The sequence below is a fragment of the Pecten maximus genome, chromosome 5 (assembly GCF_902652985.1).
Source record: "Pecten maximus chromosome 5, xPecMax1.1, whole genome shotgun sequence".
Classification (NCBI taxonomy): Eukaryota; Metazoa; Mollusca; class Bivalvia; order Pectinida; family Pectinidae; genus Pecten; species Pecten maximus.
In genome coordinates, this window is record NC_047019.1 from 26,064,892 (window position 1) to 26,090,067 (window position 25,176).

The 25,176-nt window shown below is 35.6% G+C and overlaps 1 protein-coding gene across 7 annotated transcripts in view; it reads right to left on the minus strand.

Annotated features, from left to right (window-relative positions):
* The window catches only part of LOC117327677 (four and a half LIM domains protein 2-like), a 127,508-nt gene that overhangs the window by 34,578 nt on the left and 67,754 nt on the right, over positions 1 to 25,176 (minus strand). For all 7 annotated transcript variants that reach the window (XR_004532708.1, XM_033884759.1, XM_033884760.1 and 4 more), the window contains exon 6: positions 13,518 to 13,718. Coding sequence is in view for 6 of the 7 variants with exons in the window: in XM_033884759.1 (XP_033740650.1) it covers positions 13,518 to 13,718 (201 nt within the window). In the remaining variant the exon portion in view is untranslated. The remainder of the gene's footprint in view (positions 1 to 13,517; positions 13,719 to 25,176) is intronic.

Genomic DNA, 25,176 nt, shown 5'->3' on the forward strand with positions numbered 1-25,176 from the left:
GAGCATGTACAGTATCTACCTCTGAGCATGTACAGTATCTACCTCTGAGCATGTACAGTATCTACCTCTGAGCATGTACAGTATCTATCTCTGAGCATGTACAGTATCTACCTCTGAGCATGTACAGTATCTACCTCTGAGCATGTACAGTATCTACCTCTGAGCATGTACAGTATCTACCTCTGAGCATGTATGAAGTCATCCAACCTAGAGCATCTATAAATTGAAGCATGTATCCAACCTAGAGCATCTATAAAGTCAAGCATGTATCCAACCTTGAGCATATATAAGACAAACATGTATCCATCCTAGGACATCTATAAAACAAGCATGTATCCAACCTAGAGCATCTATAAATTGAAGCATGTATCCAACTTTGAGCATCTATAAATTAAAGCATGTATCCAACCTAGAGCATCTATAAATTAAAGCATGTATCCAACCTAGAGCATCTATAAATTGAAGCATGTATCCAACCTAGAGCATCTATAAAACAAGCATGTATCCAACCTAGATCATCTATAAAGTCAAGCATGTATCCAACCTTGAACATCTATAAGACAAACATGTATCCAACCTAGGGCATCTATATTTAAGTTAAGCATGTATCCAACCTAGATCATCTATAAAGTCAAGCATATATCTAACCTAGAGCATCTATAAAACAAGCATGTATCCAACCTTGAGCATCTATAAATTGAAGCATGTATCCAACCTAGAGCATCTATAAATTAAAGCATGTATCCAACCTAGATCATCTATAAATTGAGGCATGTATCCAACCTAGAGCATCTATAAATTGAGGCATGTATCCAACCTAGATCATCTATAAAGTCAAGCATGTATCCAATCTTGAGCATCTATAAGACAAACATGTATCCAACCTAGGGCATCTATATTTAAGTTAAGCATGTATCCAACCTAGAGCATCTATAAAGTCAAGCATATATCTAACCTAGAGCATCTATAAAACAAGCATGTATCTAACCTTGAGCATCTATAAATTGAAGCATGTATCCAACCTAGAGCATCTATAAATTAAAGCATGTATCCAACCTAGATCATCTATAAATTGAGGCATGTATCCAACCTAGAGCATCTATAAAACAAGCATGTATCCAACCTAGAGCATCTATAAAGTCAAGCATGTATCCAACCTTGAGCATCTATAAGACAAACATGTCTCCAACCTAGGGCATCTATAAAACAAGCATGTATCCAACCTAGAGCATCTATAAAGTCAAGCCTGTATCCAACCTTGAGCATATTTAAGACAAACATGTATCCAACCTAGGGCATCTATAAAACAAGCATGTATCCAACCTAGAGCATCTATAAACTAAAGCATGTATCCAACCTAGATCATCTATAAATTGAAGCATGTATCCAACCTTGAGCATCTATAAATTGAGGCATGTATCCAACCTAGAGCATCTATAAAACAAGCATGTATCCAACCTTGAGCATCTATAAATTGAAGCATGTATCCAACCTAGAGCATCTATAAATTAAAGCATGTATCCAACCTAGATCATCTATAAATTGAGGCATGTATCCAACCTAGAGCATCTATAAAACAAGCATGTATCCAACCTAGATCATCTATAAAGTCAAGCATGTATCCAATCTTGAGCATCTATAAGACAAACATGTATCCAACCTAGGGCATCTATAAAACAAGCATGTATCCAACTTAGAGCATCTATAAAGTCAAGCATGTATCCAACCTTGAGCATCTATAAGACAAACATGTATCCAACCTAGGGCATCTATAAATTGAAGCATGTATCCAACCTAGAGCATCTATAAAACAAGCATGTTTCCAACCTAGAGCATCTATAAGACAAACATGTATCCAACCTAGGGCATCTATAAATTGAAGCATGTATCCAACCTAGAGCATCTATAAAACAAGCATGTATCCAACCTTGAACATCCAAAAGACAAACATGTATCCAACTTAGGGCATCTATATTTAAGTTCAGCATGTATCCAACCTAGAGCATCTATAAAGTCAAGCATATATCTAACCTAGAGCATCTATAAGACAAACATGTATCCAAACTAGGGCATCTTTATTTAAGTTAAGCATGTATCCAACCTAGATCATCTATAAAGTCAAGCATGTATCCAACCTTGAACATCCAAAAGACAACCATGTATCCAACTTAGGGCATCTATATTTAAGTTCAGCATGCATCCAACCTAGAGCATCTATAAAGTCAAGCATATATCTAACCTAGAGCATCTATAAAACAAGCATGTATCCAACCTTGAGCATCTATAAATTGAAGCATGTATCCAACCTAGAGCATCTATAAAACAAGCATGTATCCAACCTAGAGCATCAATAAATTAATGCATGTATCCAACCTAGATCATCTATAAATTGAGGCATGTATCCAATCTAGAGCATCTATAAAACAAGCATGTATCCAACCTAGATCATCTATAAAGTCAAGCATGTATCCAACCTTGAGCATCTATAAGACAAACATGTATCCAAACTAGGGCATCTTTATTTAAGTTAAGCATGTATCCAACCTAGAGCATCTATAAATTGAAGCATGTACCAACCTAGAGCATCTATAAAACAAGCATGTATCCAACCTAGATCATCTATAAATTGAAGCATGTATCCAACCTTGAGCATCTATAAATTGAAGCATGTATCCAACCTAGAGCATCTATAAATTAAAGCATGTATCCAACCTAGATCATCTATAAATTGAGGCATGTATCCAACCTAGAGCATCTATAAAACAAGCATGTATCCAACCTAGATCATCTATAAAGTCAAGCATGTATCCAATCTTGAGCATCTATAAGACAAACATGTATCCAACCTAGGGCATCTATAAAACAAGCATGTATCCAACTTAGAGCATCTATAAAGTCAAGCATGTATCCAACCTTGAGCATCTATAAGACAAACATGTATCCAACCTAGGGCATCTATAAATTGAAGCATGTATCCAACCTAGAGCATCTATAAAACAAGCATGTATCCAACCTAGAGCATCTATAAAGTCAAGCATGTATCCAACCTTGAGCATCTATAAGACAAACATGTCCCCAACCTAGGGCATCTATAAAACAAGCATGTATCCAACCTAGAGCATCTATAAAGTCAAGCCTGTATCCAACCTTGAGCATATTTAAGACAAACATGTATCCAACCTAGGGCATCTATAAAACAAGCATGTATCCAACCTAGAGCATCTTTAAACTAAAGCATGTATCCAACCTAGATCATCTATAAATTGAAGCATGTATCCAACCTTGAGCATCTATAAATTGAAGCATGTATCCAACCTAGAGCATCTATAAATTAAAGCATGTATCCAACCTAGAGCATCTATAAATTGAAGCATGTATCCAACCTAGAGCATCTATAAAACAAGCATGTATCCAACCTAGATCATCTATAAAGTCAAGCATGTATCCAACCTTGAACATCCAAAAGACAAACATGTATCCAACTTAGGGCATCTATATTTAAGTTCAGCATGCATCCAACCTAGAGCATCTATAAAGTCAAGCATATATCTAACCTAGAGCATCTATAAAACAAGCATGTATCCAACCTTGAGCATCTATAAATTGAAGCATGTATCCAACCTAGAGCATCTATAAAACAAGCATGTATCCAACCTAGAGCATCTATAAATTAAAGCATGTATCCAACCTAGATCATCTATAAATTGAGGCATGTATCCAACCTAGAGCATCTATAAAACAAGCATGTATCCAACCTAGATCATCTATAAAGTCAAGCATGTATCCAACCTTGAGCATCTATAAGACAAACATGTATCCAAACTAGGGCATCTTTATTTAAGTTAAGCATGTATCCAACCTAGAGCATCTATAAATTGAAGCATGTACCCAACCTAGAGCATCTATAAAACAAGCATGTATCCAACCTAGAGCATCTATACAGTCAAACATGTATCCAACCTAGAGCATCTATAAGTCAAGCATGTATCCAACCTAGAGCATCTATAAGTCAAGCATGTATCCAACCTAGAGCATCTATACAGTCAAACATGTATCCAACCTAGAGTATCTATAAGTCAAACATGTATCCAACCTAGAGCATCTATAAGTCAAGCATGTATCCAATCTAGAACATCTATAATCTTTCAAACCATACAATGCAATTCTTTATATTAATAGAGGGTGTTTAATTGGTTTTCCTTTCCTTGACTTATCAGTAAGTCTAGACATTAATGATTTATGGAGCAACCGATAAATTGACACTAAATGTAATAAAAATGCATTAAAATGTAATTCAATTTTACTGAAATACTTTCCTGACACATTAAAATCTTCCATTTTACTATCTTCTAAAAAATAATTTGTAATGGCTGACATGAGGTACTTAAATTCTGATACACAATACATGGCATAGGTATTTTAACTACATTTTTTGTATATCACTTTTGATGACAACTGTGTATCAATAATAAATACTCCATGATTGTTGCTATGAATCATGACTCCTATAAACAACATGAATCTTGTACCACACTTATTAAACATCAACATAAAATCTGGGTGAGCGTTTCTCAAAAATTATTATGGTATAAATTTATATCTTTTTCAGAGCTGATAACTTTTGCTTTATGTTCAGTGCAAGTTTGATAACCTAAATTCATAACCTTTATAATCCAAACCAGTGCCACACATTCACAACCCCCTACCCTGCCTACCAGCTACCTGTAGAGTCACTTATCCCCTTTGTTTCACCTTCCATTATCAGTCTTAGCTATAACACTTCTGAGTATATAAATTGGACAGAGACCCAGTGTTGCCAACATGCAATAATCAAATACCTCGTCATTGCCATTCAAAATCAAGTGATTGGAAAGGTGCTTGAAAGGGTGACCAGGTGAAAAGGCTTTGAAATTAATTTGATTGCGTAATTATCACATTGTTTATGTATTTAGATTTTTTATGCTATGCTTAAATATCATTTTTATTTCATTTTCTTTAAATTTTCAATTCTAATAAATCAACAGTAAAGAGATTCCATCACTTTGTTGCAATCTGCATGAGCTGGTCATAATATGGCCACTACCATATTTAACTTTTGAATTCACAGTTGTGCAATATTATATATATATATATTTATATGAAGCAACTAAATTGGTAGGTGCACTGTGTAATTCTCACCAGAAATATATATAAATCATCAAGACAACTTTATTATTAATCTGACAAACATTTCTTTCAATGAATTACTAGTCTAAAAAGGTGTGGGTTTTTTTTTGTGTTTTTTTTTAACAAAAATAACTAACAAGAGGCCCATGTGCCTTAATGGTCACCTGAGTTTTGATATATTTTAGCATATTTGGCTCCTGTGACATTGAATGAAGGTCAGGGTCATCCATTTGAATAAACGTGGTAGCCCTTCACCCCAGCATGCTACAGACCTAATATTGGGTCTCTGAGGGCCTTTTGGTATTAAGAAGGAGTCGTTTAAAAGATTTTAGCATATTTGACTCCTGTGACCTGTAATGAAGGTCAAGGCCATCCATTTGAACAAATTTGGTAGCCCTTCATCCCAGCAAACTACAGACCTAATATTAGGTGTCTGGGCCTTTTGGTTATCAAGAAGTTGTTCAAAGATTATAGCATATTTGACCTGTGACCTTGAATGAATGTCAAGGTCATCCATTTTAACAAACTTGGTAGCCCTTCATCCCAGCAGGCTACAGACCCAATATCAGGTCTCTGGGCAAGTTTGTAATTGAGAAGAAGTTGAAAATGTTAATTATTTACCACGCAAGATGGACGATCCCTGACAAAAGGCGATCACCGTATGATAGGTCAACTGATACTTAAAGATTAAAAACCACAAAAAGAGCATATTTTCCGGAAAAGTGTGAAATAGCTATAGACATTAATATAAATTTCTATAATTTCTACTTTCATTAATTTATTCAATTCTAGCAGAAAAAAAAGAAACCTGTGTAAGTAGCAACTTTTACGCTATTTTGTTTTCTTTTGGCATGTTGATATGATCTGCATTCCGCAGGATAAATTTTAGATAAATAGATTTTACAAGATACATCTATATATAAACTCCCCCCTGACGTAGGGCAAGATCATATTACATATCTAGGGTGAGCAGAGTTTGAGGAAGTAGGAAGTGAGAGTTGTACACACACACTATCTTTCTCTATCAAAGCATTCCCTAAAGCAGCCAGAATCTCCATCAGATAACACACTGGAATTTGTATAGGAGGAGGGAGGAGGAAGAGGAGTGGGCTGAAAGTCTCTACACTTACTCATCCAGGTCTATCACCTCACTGTTTACACTACATAACAGCAGAAAATCGGCTGATAGTCATCAGTGAACTTTGTGATCTATTTCCAGAGATTGACAGTTCAGACGTATTTGTTTATTTTTTATATACAGAAAAATATAACATAACAAACCCTCATTGCTACATCAAAATTGTCTTCATTAAATGCTGACATTAAGCATTTGCTTTATTTTCCAAATCAATGAGATTTTGGAGATAAAAGTGTTGCATTAAGTGTTTAACAACATAAACACATTAATTTTCATAGTAAAATCTTGTTATTCTGCCACCATTTCCCATTAATATTATGGCAATATGAGTGATTAAGCAGTAGTTTATTTCAAAGGGAACTTAAAAAGGAAAATGTTGAGAAAGAAGCTGGCATTTAATATGGAAACATGATGCTATTGAAACATGGACATTTTCTTGTTGTCTAAATAAATATATATAAGTTTAAATCACCCAAAAGTCTGCACAATTAAGACAATTTTGCTAACCCTGGAGATCACTAAACAAAGGGCAGTAACTCAGTATATTCTCAAGAACCTGTTGTTAGTATTTAGACTATTAGGCAAAATGATGCATGGCAGACTGAATGAGAGAAGGACTGTTTACCCACTGTCTTCCCTTAGCACCAAGGAACCGATCAATGATTAACTAAAATGCAATGCACATGCATCACCATATTAATGATCTATAACAATCTAAACCAAGGAAGCCAACATATTATCTGTATTTATAAGTAGGAAGTGAGTTGCTGGTCCATGAACTAGTGTTTTTAAGCATTTCTTATTACATTGCAATAGATATAGATGCCATGCACAGTTTTAACTGAAGATAATTAAGTGTCGTAAAACTTCAACCAGACTAGTTTGCTTATATAACACAAACTCATTTGATTAAAGTCCGATTAATTTCTCACATCAAATGTGTCACATTCTAAAGGAGGACCCATCCTTCATCTCATAACACAGAAATATTTGAGGTTGTTCAACTGAATATATTTCATTGTATGACAGCCATATTATTTACTGACCTTAGATTAAGCATTGCATAACAGCAAGGTCAAGGTCACAGAACAACCAAAGTGAAAGAAGTAGAAGAATATTTAAAGTCATAGTTAAATATGAAGATCAAGGACATTTAGAATATACTTAGATCAATAACCCTGTGAAGAACTAATGGTCAAACATTTTACTTGGCAATTGTCCACCTGAATCTTCTATCAGATGCAAATGGACAAACTATTCCAAGTAAATACAACCACCCCTTAGATCCTATCTTAATGTGATTTGGCGTAGGTACAATGTACGGTAAGGTAGTTAATTTTCCAGGTAGACTCTGCCTGTTATTTCCCATCAGAACTTTACTAAGATTTGCGAAATTTGCAGGATAATAACATGTGACAGGAAACACAAACTGCAGCATGTGCATGACGCATGTTGGCGGGCCTCCTCCTACATGTAATAAGGAAGACTCCAAAGCGGTCTATAAATACACCTACCATTATAGCTTATTACACATCATGCCATCACCAAATCCTTAAGGGTGACTTATTTTTGACAAAACTACGAGCCTGGAAATAATTCAGGAGATCAGGAACAGAAAACAACACAAGGACAAAAGGTCATGTATTTTACGACAATAGGTATGACTAAAACAGTTATAACATTAATGAAAAAACGTTAATACCCTCTTCCTTGTGAATGAAATGATTTCTAACGGATTAGTTATGCTCATAATTCATGTCTATGAAAATGTTGGTAAGCTATAGGAGCTTCCTTTAGAAATAGGGAGGTTGCAAATATGTTTGCTATGTCTTAAACATGTGATTGTAGGCATTTTCCACTTTTGATTACCCCACAAACAGACGGACAGAATTTGGCCTCCTCCAGTGTATTTATTGGCTAGAACTAGAATTGACCATTGGCATATATCATGATCATTATTATGTTCAAACAATGAGTTGCAGACAATGTTCTACAGACAGGCAAAAGTTCAGGCCCTGAAATACATAATGAAGAGTTGTTGGAATATGAACCAGACACAGGTACTGGGTCAATGCATGGTAGTAACGATTCGAACATTATCACTACTATTTATCCCTAGCTGACTGACCTGAGGTTGACACTGATGTGAGCGTTTACCAGTGGTACAAGGGTGGTCATCATTGATATACAGTCATAACACAAACAGGCAATCCTTTTGTTTGGCTATTGACCTGTACTGACCAATATAACTCTTGCATGTATTCAGGAAGCCCACAGATGAACCTTGAGTTTGGAAAAATAAGAAATTTGAAAGCCAACCAAGTCAGGGTATGAGCCCTATTTACCTCTTAGTATCCTGGTACATGTATACCTTTATTCATTAAGCATTAAGCATGTCTACCTCTTCATCAGTCACTTCATATAACATCAACATAACAACTAGTAAACTGGCCACCAGTTCTTACACTTACTAATATCCCCAAAGTTTGAAACTTAGAATTATATATATATACTCCAAAAGACTAAAATTATAAAGCTCAATTTTATTATAATTTTAGTAAGCTAGGGGCCAGTCTAAACAACTATAAAATTGATTTACACAAACTCTATAAACATCAGAATGTTCATATAAAACAGCATTTAATGTCATATGGAGACAAAGGATTTCAATGGAGTATGCTGATATTTCAAATACACTGTACATTTCAATTAAACATTTACAACAGCTTCTATGATTAGTGAATGATATGTAGAGAAATACCATCACATAGAGATACAGTGCCTTGAATCATATAATAAAATAGAATGAAACAACGGACTAGATTATATGTACATATTTACTGTGTCATGGAATTTTATAGGACATAACAACTAAATCCTGAAGACTTTCATCAGGTTTTATCAGAACAAATGGACAAATGGCTTCACCACTGTCAAACATCATTATGAGTCAGACTTTATCATCATGTTCATCTGAAAGCTTAAGTCTGTTGGGAAATTTATTTGCAACTTGAGGCAATCCTTTGATATTAATAAGATGGCCAGATATATTGTAGATATATTTGTATGGAAACCAGAACAAGCTTTTGACGTCATGGAACCCTGCTGGAACTCTTCTGGCATGGATGGCTGGATCTGTTTTACTCAACTAAACTGCCATATGCAGAGACCCCAGTAGATCCTGTTATTGAACAGCTGTATAATGACTTGATTACATTGGCAATCAGAAGACAATCAAGCAAAGGTCAGAAGAAAAAAATCTCTCTATAGGTACTGCCACTACTACACTACAGCACTGATTTAGCAACATAATCAACTGACCACACATCTGTTCATTGTTGGGTATGTTGGAATTCCGGCCTTTTTCTGACTCTGTCCCATTACATAGGAAGATAATTTTGTCCAGATAATGAGTTTTCATAAAGAACATGTAGCAAGCCAGGAGATGTTGCCAAATGATATAATGAACCGTCACCACAGTGAAATAATTGGCATCTCAAGAGAAATATCCAGCTGTCATCATAGAAATAGCCAACACCAGTAAAATAATGCAGGATATTGCTAGGAATTTGGCCACAACTGGCCATCTAAGGGTATCAAGAAAAGGGCCATAACTCAGAGTATACCGTGGAGTATTACCTCATCTCAATACAAAATGTAATAAATCTGCCATACCAAAACCCACTTAGTGACTAAATCCTTTGGCAACTACATGTAGATGAGACAACAAGATAATATATCTTAGAAAAAGAAAGTTTCAATGTTAGTACAAGACACTTTATGATCGAAAGAAATAATCACAGTTTGGTGGTTGGGAGTTAAAGAAGTATGCTTAACTATTGCCTCGGATAAGATGCTAGACTTTAGGCACCTTGGTTGGCATGTACAATGGACCCTTGTTAGTCTGGACACTTTGGTTTGTGTGTACAACGGACCCTTGTTAGTCTGGACACTTTGGTTTGTGTGTGCAGTAGAAGCTTGTTAGTCTGGACACTTTGGATTGTGTGTAGAGTGAATCCTTGTTAGTCTGGACACTTTGATTTGTGTGTACAGTAGAACCTTGTCAGTCTGAACACTTTGGTTTGTGTGTGCAGTAGAAGCTTGTTAGTCTGGACACTTTGGATTGTGTGTAGAGTGAATCCTTGTTAGTCTGGACACTTTGGTTTGTGTGTACAGTAGAACCTTGTCAGTCTGAACACTTTGGTTTGTGTGTACAGTAGAACCTTGTCAGTCTGAACACTTTGGTTTGTGTGTACAGTAGAACCTTGTTAGTCAGGACACTTTGGTTTGTGTGTACAGTAGAACCTTGTTAGTCTGGACACTTTGGTTTGTGTGTACAGTAGAACCTGGTTAGTCTGGACACTTTGGTTTGTGTGTACTGTAGAACCTGGTTAGTCTGGACACTTTGGTTTGTGTGTGGAGTGGAACCTTGTTAGTCTGGACACTTTGGTTTGTGTGTACAGTGGAACCTTGTTAGTCTGGACACTTTGGTTTATGTGTAGAGTGAATACTTGTTAGTCTGGACACTTTGGTTTGTGTGTGCAGTAGAACCTTGTTAGTCTGGACACTTTGGTTTATGTGTAGAGTGAATACTTGTTAGTCTGGACACTTTGGTTTGTGTGTGCAGTAGAACCTTGTTAGTCTGGACACTTTGGTTTGTGTGTGCAGTAGAACCTTGTTAGTCTGGACACTTTGGTTTGTGTGTGCAGTAGAAGCTTGTTAGTCTGGACACTTTGGATTGTGTGTAGAGTGAATCCTTGTTAGTCTGGACACTTTGGTTTGTGTGTACAGTAGAACCTTGTCAGTCTGAACACTTTGGTTTGTGTGTACAGTAGAACCTTGTCAGTCTGAACACTTTGGTTTGTGTGTACAGTAGAACCTTGTTAGTCAGGACACTTTGGTTTGTGTGTACAGTAGAACCTTGTTAGTCTGGACACTTTGGTTTGTGTGTACAGTAGAACCTGGTTAGTCTGGACACTTTGGTTTGTGTGTACAGTAGAACCTGGTTAGTCTGGACACTTTGGTTTGTGTGTGGAGTGGAACCTTGTTAGTCTGGACACTTTGGTTTGTGTGTACAGTGGAACCTTGTTAGTCTGGACACTTTGGTTTATGTGTAGAGTGAATACTTGTTAGTCTGGACACTTTGGTTTGTGTGTGCAGTAGAACCTTGTTAGTCTGGACACTTTGGTTTATGTGTAGAGTGAATACTTGTTAGTCTGGACACTTTGGTTTGTGTGTGCAGTAGAACCTTGTTAGTCTGGACACTTTGGTTTGTGTGTGCAGTAGAACCTTGTTAGTCTGGACACTTTGGTTTGTGTGTACAGTAGAACCTGGTTAGTCTGGACACTTTGGTTTGTGTGTGCAGTAGAACCTTGTTAGTCTGGACACTTTGGTTTATGTGTACAGTAGAACCTTGTTAGTCTGGACACTTTGGTTTGTGTGTACAGTAGAACCTGGTTAGTCTGGACACTTTGGTTTGTGTGTACAGTAGAACCTTGTTAGTCTGGACACTTTGGTTTGTGTGTACAGTAGAACCTTGTTAGTCAGGACACTTTGGTTTGTGTGTACAGTAGAACCTTGTTAGTCTGGACACTTTGGTTTGTGTGTAGAGTGAATCCTTGTTAGTCTGGACACTTTGGTTTGTGTGTACAGTAGAACCTGGTTAGTCTGGACACTTTGGTTTGTGTGTGCAGTAGAACCTTGTTAGTCTGGACATTTTGGTTTATGTGTACAGTAGAACCTTGTTAGTCTGGACACTTTGGTTTGTGTGTACAGTAGAACCTGGTTAGTCTGGACACTTTGGTTTGTGTGTACAGTAGAACCTTGTTAGTCTGGATACTTTGGTTTGTGTGTACAGTAGAACCTTGTTAGTCTGGACACTTTGGTTGTTATGTATGTGAAACTTTGTTATAGCCTGAGCATTTCTATTTCTTGTTGTACACAATATGGTGATAGCACAACTGCTTGTCTGCAACATTTAATTTCTAATACCAGCAAAAACAATAAAAAATATCCACCTATCTGTTAAAGAATGCTACAACCCACTGACTAAATATGGCCACACATGTTGTATTGGAAACAACAGCAATGGTTGCAAGTCAGCATATTTATTGAAAGCATGTTTCTTCAGCAGCTTACACGTACCAATTGATAAGAATCATTTTCATCCTTTGTGTTGTGGACACTTCAATGAAACTGGAGAACATTTCCTCAAAGAAGAATTTAGAAAACAACATGCAGGCTATTGATAGTTGCTAGGGAGATGAAATATGTAAAAACACACTAGCTCATATGGAGGTTGTTGAACATTATACTACCTTGAGCACCATATAACTATAAATTCCTTAGTCACACTGTTCAATTTCCACTATTTCCCCCAAAACACGCACTAACATATTTATTTAATTATCTTTATTTACACATAAACTGCCTCGTTTGTTTTTACACAATGTGCGTCAGTAGTGTCTTTAGACAGGAATTTGGGTAGGGGCCAGCAATGTATCAAGCATCAGTGATGAAGTTGTTGCTGTTTCCTAGATCCGTGAAATAAGCATTTTATCTTGTTTATAAACATGACATGGCATTCAGTTCTCTTGACCGTCTGTTCCAGTTCTTACACTTAATTACTTCAATCTTTGATTTCCTGTTAATGGTTAATTTCCAGATGATGCAGCTTACAAGATTAGCATTTTCTCCACTTAAGACTTTTAATTGATTAAATATCAAGGAGACATACAAACTATTAAGCAAACTTGACCTGCTAATGTGAATAACATTGTATTTCAAACCACATACAAATCTTTTCTCCACAGAGCTTTTCTCCATGCAGAAGCACCTTTTAAGAATCTATATACTATATTCATATAGACTGCAACCGTTTTTCTAACTGCAGTGAATATGCAGTCTTCAGACATATTGTACTTTGAAGGTAATGACTTTTGGCATAATATACTAAGTCAATTTTCAGGGACATTACTTCACCTGCTTCAGTTTAATGACTTGTATCAAATTTCAGTGTTATGGCAATTACAATGATAATGATTTCTGTATAGAGATGATAACAGTGTAATGATGATGATGATGATGATGATGATGACCATACTTATAGGACAACTTCAACATCAATGTTTATTGCGACCAACATTAACACCAGAAGCTGACACTCCAACACAAACTACCACATCACTATCAGAAAACACTGGATATGACTGACCTTGTAGTCAGGACCAATGGGTTTCTTGCACTCCTCACAGTTGTGAGCGAACTGCTCCTGGTAGCAGGGGATGCAGTAGGGGTTCTCCTCTTTGAGGATGTAGCGACAAGCAATCAGCTTCTTATCACAGTTATGGCAAGCCAAGTGGTCTTTGTGGTAGTTCTGCTCCATGGCTTTGGTATATTCCCCAGAAAATATCAACTGCAAAATACAAAATAAAAGGTTTTTTGTAATATAATAGTTCTCAACCATATACACAAAATGATGTATACAATAAATACCTTCTAACTATATTTTTTCTGTTGTCACATCATGTACTGAAAAGAATATAAAACTGAAACATTATTCTTTAAAGTTTAACATGAATATAATATATTTTACACTATGGAGATATAACATAGCCCCATAGTGTACACCAGATAAACTGCAAATCTAATTACTATACACAATTCCTGTGGAAATCCAATTTTACTGACAATCTCCTTTCTCTCAGAAATTAGCATGCCGCTTTATCAACCAATCAAAAGTGACCTTATATACAAACAACTGCATCAATTTTGTATGTAATTCATTGAAAACATGAATTTTTAAGTCAATGAAAATGCTTGTCACAAGCATGATTAGCTTATTAGAAAATAATGTATATATTTGTCCAGCCTTGCTTGATTTTAATTGATTTTAAGCCAATATAATTGACAATATAATTGGCTTGCAGTTCTGTACACTATTCTATTGTCCTGTACCTCTAAATTTTATGTAGAAGATACTATAATGTGTTCCAACCTTGGGCTTATTGTTGGATAAATATCCAATGTTAAACCCAGTTATCAGCTATAATGTGCGGAAGATTTCATCACCAGTTCACAAAATCTCATTAGGAGAGTTTTAAGTACATGTACTGATAGTTAAACTTACCATGATTAGAAAATGATTTCTTTCTACCAAAACAAAACACACCTGTCATTATTTTTTTAATCTAGTGCAAATTATTTGCATTATAAAATGTTTACCCAATTACAAATGTAACACACAACAACACAAACTCAGTCTAAACAGTAAAGTATTGACAGAAAATTGCTATTAAGAAACTGAAACACTGCCAAATAGTTGTAATGAACCTTCTAGGAAGCTTTTGATCACTGAGCTACACCTTCACTGTTTATATACCAGCTCAAATCAGACCTACCCTCAGAGTACCAGAGTACATAAACACATTATACCACACAAACATCTCTCTGATCTTGATCAGCAACTACCATACATAGACATGCAATAAGGCATGTATGTGTTATCCAACAGATGCTTGAAGCCAGCAGATCATAGACTATCTCTCAAACTAGAGAATTCCTCCAAACCAACATACAGTCAAAATTCCTCATCTCGAACTTTGATATAAAGACTCTTCTTAACTCAGAAAAAATTCAGTTCCTTGAGTAAAAATTTAGATCCTGACAGTAAAATTTCAGTGTGGACAAGACAAATTCAGTTCCAACAGTAAAAATTCTGTTCTGACAGTAAAAATTCTGTTCTGACAGTAAAAATTCAGTCCTGATAGTAAAAATTCAGTTATGACAGTAAAAATTCTGTTCTGACAATGAATTCTACATACAATAGACACATTTATTTCAAATACTCAGAACATCTCAATGTCATTGGTCTAATATTCAATGTATTGCAAAATATCATTTTATCATTTTCGAAAAAATCTACCCCAAAAATGAAAATTGTCTGAACATTACAGAACATTAGTTGGAAAGAATTTACAGTAGCCGTACTTGTCTGGAAATATAAAATACCATATCACTATGACATAAAAGAATTTACAGTAGCCGTACTTGTCTGGAAATATAAAATACCATATCACTATGATATAAAAGAACTTCTTTAAAAAATGATGTTTCAAATGCTATTGGCTTTTATCGATTCTTTTAAATAAATGACACAGATCTAATTCTGTCTGACATTTCGTGCACAGCAACTAATAACAGACCAACAGAACCTCCAAGTCAAATTCATTTACACTGCAAGATGTCAATTCCTGCTTTTATCTAGACAACATAGAACTGCTGTAGAAGATACTCCATTTCTGCTGATGATTTTGCAGCAATATATGGAGTAATCTGTCCTGTTGGGGTGAAAAGAATGAATATGTATGTATTTGTCTAAATTCCCAATATGCAATAAAATCATTTTCAGGTACAACCTGTGTACTAATTATAAATGCATACAATCCAAAACCATGTCCATAATGACTTTAAAATTTGATAAGACACTTGTCATTTAGCTTTTCATCAGTTGTCATTCTCATAAATTTCAGGCATTTTGTTACAACATAGCATAACCATTAACACCTCCTGACTCACCTATTGACAGGTTCATCAGAGAAATCAATTCACCTGGAGTTTGATAAGATATTTTGATTGCTTCCCCTGATGTTCATTCATAGTGCTACATTTCATGGCCAACTTCCTTGTAAAGTGTATATATTGTAAGCAAAGTCTTTGGACCCAAAACCCCTAGGGCCCATCACTTCTTCTTTGGTATGATTGATTCAGCTACAAATATGACATAATTGAGAAATTGCACTAATGTGCCAGACAAGGGTTTTGCACCCATGACAATGAGCTATTTGGTCAAAGAAGATCTGCTCAGTCTATAGTTCCATCACATGGCTGTCAGTTTGAATTGATTTTGGTTGGAATATTTGACTTCTCCAACATGTGCCAAATTCTTTATTACAAGAAAGCAATTGCTTAACACCCTGTTGACTTAAAATCATCATACATAATGAAGGAGCTGTTTGTGTTTGGATATCACTGCTGATAATGTACATTAGGAATGCTATCCAGGATATAGGTGTATGATACAAAGTCACACGACAACTCGTGTCACTCACATAATTATATATACAAGGTTATGTCGTGCATAATATTTATCACAGTTTTACCTCAATTTCCAATACATACATTTTTATGACCATTAACTAAGAAACCCAGATTTGTTAAATATTTTATTCATCAGTAAATTATGAAGGAGATTGGCTACTGTAGTACCAGGTCTCTATAATTGTTTTTTAACTGAATCTGTGTTTGCTGGCTCTCACAGTGGCTGTTGTATATCTATACTGTAGATCATGGTTCCAGTCAGACTGGTACCACACTTCACCATTATTCCCCAATCACACCAACACTGAGTCCAATAAATTCATATAGGATGATACAGTCTTTCATCATTGTAACACTGATTTTCCAATCTATGTACAAAATACATGGGAGAATACCACTTGTGAAATACTGAACATATCTTTCAATACAGACAAATTTTGATCAGACATTGAGGTGTAGAATTGATGATTATCCATAAAGAATTATTGGTATCACATACAAACTAAGTACTTTTAAATGGAAATGACCATTTCACTATAAGTCTCCATAAAACTACATTTATCAAATCTCTCGTGAGGTATTATCAAATGGGCCTTTTGTGAGCCATATTCTTGGACACAAGCAGCGACTTTGATGCCTTGCAGTCGAACCTTATGCCTTAACCACCACTCATAGGGTTCAGTTATAAATGTTGTCAAAATAGCTCTTATGACCTCCGAACTAAATGTGGCTTGTTCAAACATCCTTATATACTATAGATCCCTACCTTAATGCAATGACATACCAGGAAATATATGTAAACACATTGTCTACAGTAAAGACAATAGTGTGTATCCAATGTTCCTGAATGTCCAAATATCACAAGGAGTTAATAAAATTCATCATTTTCCAAAACTATATTACCATTGCACAGGTAATTGAATTTGTGGACTGATCACATATAAATTCCTCATATCAAATCTGTAGGATTTTGCTTTTTCCCTAGACATATATTGATCAATTGACTGAGAGCATGCATACAGCTAACAAAACGAAAACTCAATGAAATTTAATGATTTTACAGTACCCAGTTCTAATGATATGATAATAAAACCATCAGCAGCTTCAAATCACCTGTAGCACTGAAAAAGGTCCAGCACTTCAGGAGAAGTAGTGTTATCAGGAATTGTGCCTTGAACAGCAATAGATTGGGCTGGTAATCTTCATTGCGTCATATGAAAACTTTCAACTCTATCAGAGAGTTTCATCATAAAATGACCCAAAAGAAGTATTTGTATGCGCAATATAAAATGTTTCCTCATTTCTGCAAGAATACAGAGTCAGAAATAAGGTAATTGGTTCTATAGAGTAAATTCTGTTGGGCATAATAATGGTCAAAAGTCAATACAGTTCTAAATCAAGCATGATCCCATTCCAAAGAACCCAGATGATTCATGTACCCCATCCTGTAGCTAGTCCATAGTTTCTAAATGTGTCATTTACTTAAAGTAGCCACAATAATGGAATATAGTCTGAATGCAAACTAAACCAGAACAGCAATAAGTGTGCTCAATATTGCAACATTTCTGACATCTTAATCATTTATACTACACATTCCAGAACTTTCATGGCCTTCTCACAATGGCTAAAGCCACATATAATGAGCAAATATTCTACAGATATTCTCATTAGGCTTTCTACATTTTCTTTCCATTTACAAGGAAAGAAAAAAACAGAATGTTCCTGGTCACCTGACAATATTTCTACACATTACCAGAATGTTTCTGGTCACCTGACAATATTTCTACACATTACCAGAATGTTTCTGGTCACCTGACAATATTTCTATACATTACCAGAATGTTCCTGGTCACCTGACAATATTTCTACACATTACCAGAATGTTTCTGGTCACCTGACAATATTTCTACACATTACCAGAATGTTCCTGGTCACCTGACAATATTTCTACACATTACCAGAATGTTTCTGGTCACCTGACAATATTTCTACACATTATCAGAATGTTCCTGGTCACCTGACAATATACACACTACCAGAATGTTTTTTGTCACCTGACAGACAACCCTGACCTTATACTGCTGCCAAAAACCATTCACAGCTCAGAAAAATTATTGTCATGGTCACTCGACAATTTTTGCTGTGTACAAGAACTGTCATGGCTACCTACCAACTGGCTGATAATATACCACAACAATGTAAGATTGGTAGCCAGATGTGTGTACTTCACAAGGAACAAGTATATACATGTCTATATGCATGTAAATGCATTTTGTTCTCACGTGAATGCATGGTTTTCATCTATCATATTTTGCTGCTCAGTGCAACCTTGACACTGATAGATGATCAGCTGATACAGAATGACATATCCTGATGAGGAGGATACAGCTTCATAAATACCAGTCAGCTAGATACAGTATCACAAATGTAAGTCAGCCTAAGTCAGCCAGTGATTGTCTCACAGATATAAGTTAGTCAGCCACTGCCTCACAAATGTATTTCAGCCAGATACAGCCCCACAAATGTAAGTCAGCCAGATACAGCCTCACAAATGTAAGTCAGCCAGATACAGCCTCACAAATGTAAGTCAGCCAGATACAGCCCCACAAATGTAAGTCAGCCAGATACAGCCCCACAAATGTAAGTCAGCCAGATACAGCCTCACAAATGTAAGTCAGTCAGATACAGCCTCACAAATGTAAGTCAGCCAGATACAGCCTCACAAATGTAAGTCAGACAGATACAGTCTCATAAAATGTCAGTCAGCCAGATACAGCCCCACAAATGTAAGTCGGTAAGATACAGTCTCACAAATGTAAGTCAGCCAGATACAGCCTCACAAATGTAAGTCAGCCAGATACAGTCTCAAAAATGTCAGTCAGCCAGATACAGCCTCACAAATGTCAGTCAGCCAGATACAGTCTCACAAATGTAAGTCAGCCAGATACAGCCTCACAAATGTAACTCAGCCAGATACAGTCTCACAAATGTAAGTCAGCCAGATACAGCCCCACAAATGTCAGTCAGCCAGATACAGCCCCACAATTGTAAGTCAGCCAGATACAGCCTCACAAATGTAAGTCAGCCAGATACAGTCTCACAAATGTAAGTCAGCCAGATACAGTCTCACAAATGTAAGTCAGCCAGATACAGCCTCACAAATTGTAAGTCAGCCAGATACAGCCCCACAAATTGTAAGTCAGCCAGATACAGTCTCACAAATGTAAGTCAGTCAGATACAGCCTCACAAATCTGAAAAATCTATACAGCTCAGAGTGTCTGAAGCCTCACTATGGCAGAAGTTATTTAGTACAAAAAACAAATCATGTCTAATTACCATACACACATAAACTGATGTCAGGTCTGTTTAACCTTCCCATTTCTGTAATGAAAGATATGAAAAAAATGATTGCACTGTTGACAGAGATTAACAAACACAACACTCCTGTAATGCCCTCAGAACAGATAATGTGATAGTTGTGATGATGTCTTCCATACATTACTTTGCTATATAATGCATTCTTATGCTACACACTGCTGTACCAGTCCCTGATAAAAAGCATCATTGCATCCTGGTGTAGGGCATTAGTCAAATCATACACCAGTCATCAAAAATAACTCTAAACATTTCAGACAACTACAAGCACCAAACATCTTAAACTCAAACAACTATCTTACACAACGTCAAATGTCTCAAACAACTCCAAGCATCTCAAACAACACTCCACACATCTCAAAACAACTCCAAGCATCTCAAACAACACTCCACACATCTCAAAACAACTCCAAGCATCTCAAACAACACTCCACACATCTCAAAACAACTTCAAGCATCTCAAACAACACTCCACACATCTCAAAACAACTTCAAGCATCTCAAACAACACTCCACACATCTCAAAACAACTCCAAGCATCTCAAACAACACTCCACACATCTCAAAACAACTCCAAGCATCTCAAACAACACTCAACACATCTCAAAACAACTCCAAGCATCTCAAACAACACTCCACACATCTCAAAACAACTTCAAGCATCTCAAACAACACTCCACACATCTCAAAACAACTTCAAGCATTTCAAAGAGTCTCAAACAGGTTGGAAGGCTCAAACAACTCCAACCATCTTAGATAACTCCAAAGACCTCAAACTAGCTCTAAGGAGGCTCGAACATTTACCCTCCAACTATCTCAAAACAATTCTTAATAAACACCAAGCACCTCCAGACATATCAAACCACTCCAAACATCAAAGACAACTCCAAACAACTTGGATAACTCCAAACATTTCAGACAACTCAGATAAATCCAGCCAAGCATCTCAAACCACTCCAAACGTCTCAGATAACTCCAAACATCACATTCAACTCCACACAGCTCCAAATATACCTGACAATTGCAACAACCTCAGACAACTACAAACATCCTAAACATTACTCACAGCATTTCAAGCATCTGTTGATAAAAATAATTTGTGCCTATGACTTACACACATGTACATGTGGTACCAGCTTCTCTTAATTATAAAATGTAGTTTTATAACTATACACAGCTGTCAACTACGTTAACTTCTGTCACCATCAAATGGTGCACAGTACAACAGCACAGAGAACAAAATGTTGACAGGTATAAGGAGAGGTGACAGGTATTATCTAAATAGTAAACCTGTATGATTAAAGGCAAAACAAACATTCTTACAAATGAATAGCATAATAACTGGATCATCTAATTTGATTTATCTACAGAGATCTGGTCTGAAAGTCGTTAACTAAAAGGTTGTTTAGTGATCAAAATATAGTTCAGTGATCAAATTACCCTACATGATAAATTATTAACATTTTCAGCTCCAAGAACTTACCCAGCAGGGATTGATCAAATGGATACCATAATGTAAAGTGGAACCAAGTTCCTGATTAAAACAAATTGTTCTACATGATCCTAAATTACCTAACCATGCCGTAACAAAACTGTTAACACAGAACAATCTATGTTATATGGGTCAAATCAATTGCTTTTTTTAATATGGTCTTAATCAAAACACTTATGAACCGGTCTAAAGCATTATCTTACCGACAACAACTCCCTAACATCTCCCTTGTCTCTTTTATCTACATTTAATCTCGCACCGGTACCTGTATCTTATTTTTATTGCTTTAAGTCAGAAATCAAGCTTCCTTGGTAGCTTGTAATCTACTAAGTGAGAATACCAAACCACTTATAATTTAATTGGTTACTTATAAACCCACAGGTGCTCTTTGTTAGTGGACCAGTATCATCACCAATATAATCCTAGATAAGTTGATAGCATTATCTCTGACCCAATTAAGCTATTATATCATATACTTCCTCCTTCAAACTATTCCATATTTACCATTGTAAAAGTGATAACTTCCTACCCATGATGTCAACACAGAACATATCATTCATCATAACTTTATCACAATGTGAAAGTAATGCAGAGAAGTCATGATGAATGAATTAAGTTAGAAAGCCAGCACTTATACATTATCCCCACACAAAAATTATTGTAAACATATCTTTTTTTTGCAAATTCACATTTATGATATCACATTTTTTCCAGCAAATTCAAAGCATTTATTGAGTTTGATTTTCGATTAAAGTATTTTAACATCCATCACAGTACAAAAATATTACAGTATATCATTAATTTTTCTACTCTCATTCGTTCAGTCTATAAAATACCAGTAATACACAAGCCACAGACTTCCTTATAATTTTTAATTCATAGATTCTCATGCTTGATCAAATATTTCCTTTTTTATCTTAATAACCTTATACAAAACTACCTTTAAAAATCTTCTTCCATACCATTATAACTACCTTTAAGAATCCTGAATCAGAAAATTTTGCTCTACTTTTTTTTAATGAAGTCATGCTTGGATTCACTTACCAGACAGAAATAAGGAAATGAAATCTATATTTCTGAAGTTTACCACTAGAATATTTCCTGCTTCAGCTGCTGTAGGAGTGCACTGAGGATGAGGCCTATAGCTTTCGGATTCAATAATACCTCTTAGTACCTATGCTAGACTTACTATAGGCAGTTTGTTATAAAATAAAAGTGGGCAGTGTGCAAAACTCTATCAGAAATACTGGTGCAGTGTGCAAACATTTTTTCCTGACCCACCTAACATAGAAAATTCCTAAATTATGATAGAGAACTGAGTAAGAGGTTATGTACACAGGAGTTAGCCAGGGGAGGGAGAGCAACGTACAGTCAGGGAGAGGGGAAATCAACACAAATGTATACAGCTTTCAGACACAGCTGCAATGTTTTAATTTCCATTCTGTAAGAGCATCATCATCATCATCATCCTCATCACCTGGTTTTGTGTGGGAAGATTTCTGGAAAATAGCAATTTTTGCAATTTTTCCAGACTTCCATGATCATGCTGCAAAGTTGTTTTTTTGCGACTAAGAAGTTTTAAATAGTTTAACAATTATATAACTACATAATGACTAAGCTCTTCAACCAAAGGTACAAACAGCTATTTTTAGTCATTTAGAAACATTTTAATTTGATAATAACATATAACACTCAAAAAAGTTTTTATCAAATAAATGATTAATGATAGAAAATTACAAATTATGAATAAATTTCACAATTTTTCTGGGGTTTTTTTTGGCAAATATTTTGAAATATAGAAATTTAGGTTCGTTTATATCATACCCGTAGTGAGACCACTTCTTACGTTTGTTTATTTAGCTTAAAATGATAGGGTCTGCAGATATTTGAAAATTGCTAACCAGGCAAAAGTGCGCTTCCTCATTTTACCGAACAAAAGTGCACATTTTGGCAAATTTGTGCCATTTATAGACAATGTTTATGCCTACAAAGACTAAACAAAACTTGCGTCAGTAACATTCCTGTGAAGTATATAAGACTAGCTGATCAGCAGGTGTGTGTTATCTCACACAGCTATACTAGGTACAGAGCATGTTACCTACAACAGTACTTCTGATGCAGGCTGTTTGTGTTGGGGGAAAAATAGTCAAAATATATCCTTCATCAGATAGGAATTCTGTCTACAAAGTCGGATAACAAACAAGTTTCTAGGCAATAAATGTATATAAGTTTACTGCGGTAGGCCAATACCTTTATAATCAGGCTCTCTCTGATACACCATTGTTTTTTCACATATATAATTTATACTATTGCACTGCTTTAAATGTTATTATTCAGAACTAGAGCATGAATTTGTCAGAAAGACTCCATTACGTTTCTGAGTCTGATTCCATTAAAATTTTGATCTTTACTTTTGAAACAAAATGACTCTAGTGCACATATATATATATATTAAGATCACCATGTTAAACTCAGGAAATCTATAGAGGAAAACATGTTGACGGACAGAGAGACAGACAGATAAGCCATTATCCTAGAGCTGGCACCAGTAACGTAATGTGAGGCCCCAGTAACAAACCCTTGGATGTATTGACTTAATTTGATTTGCGTATCGTGTCCCTTTTTTCACATAACTGTTGAGACACATTATTTCCCAACATTGTGAATCCTTAAGTCAGACATATTTTTAACATTTTTTTACAGCAAAGATCAAAGTGATGTGCTAACTATAAATGAAACCATTAGATGTATCTGTCCAAAAATACAAAACAATGATTTATTAGTTGAGTTAACTAATGATAACACATGTTTATAGCAATGATGATGATATCTGTTGATGGTAATGATGATAATAATGATGAAGATGACAAAGATGATGATGATGATGATGATATCTGTTGATGGTAATGATGATAATAATGATGAAGATGACAATGATGATGATGATGATGATGATGAAATGATGGCGACGACGATGGCGATGATGATGAAAACTTGTTGTGGATTTAATATTGAATAAAATTGAGAAATGTATAATTATGCTACACATTTCCTCTTGCTGTCATTATTGTTGGAACTGATTTGGTATAACTAAAGAGATTGGAATGGTTCAGGTTTCTATTTGTCTGTATACAGCCACTAGGTGGGCAATTGATAATGATTTCCTTCACCTAACTTTTCTCTTTCTCATGAATTACCAGGAGAGAGATCTACTGTCAGTGTGAATTCTTCAATTTCTGTTTGACAGATTCACAGACATTAATCTCCGAAATCTCTGATGGAATCCAAGAAATAAATTGAGAATATGATAAAGTGATCAATGGCAGACAGCCGGGAAAACAGCGTCTGACAATCAGTCTGTAGCCCACTCAACATGAAGTAATTACCCACACTAAAAGGTATATCAGGTCTGCTTTATACAGTATCATGGCATTTCTTTTACTCAAATTGAAGTGATTTAATCAGCTCTAAGAAGATCACAGGCATAAACTATTCTGCAATGATGTAAAACAATTAGACCATAACTAGATATATATATATATATACATGTATATACAAATACTTCATGTCACGGCTCATTGATCATGTCCTTGGCTGAATATCAGGATGGAAGAGCTCAAGGTGGCCATGACTGTTCAAGGACATTATGGGAAGTCTGAATATTTTGTGGGTCCTTACAGTATCAGAGTAATCTCTACTGCTGTTAACATACCATTATTAAGCAGCAATCTTATATTTGTACTTTCCATACTAGAAGTATTCTGTAAATTATGATTATATTCTCACTGCAATTTCTTTAGATTGTTTTCTATGCCAAGTACTTCTCTGAGTGCATGCACCCATTTATCAATTATAATCTAATTGGAATCTTTAAGGTTTTCTCTTACTGAACAAAAAACACTAAGT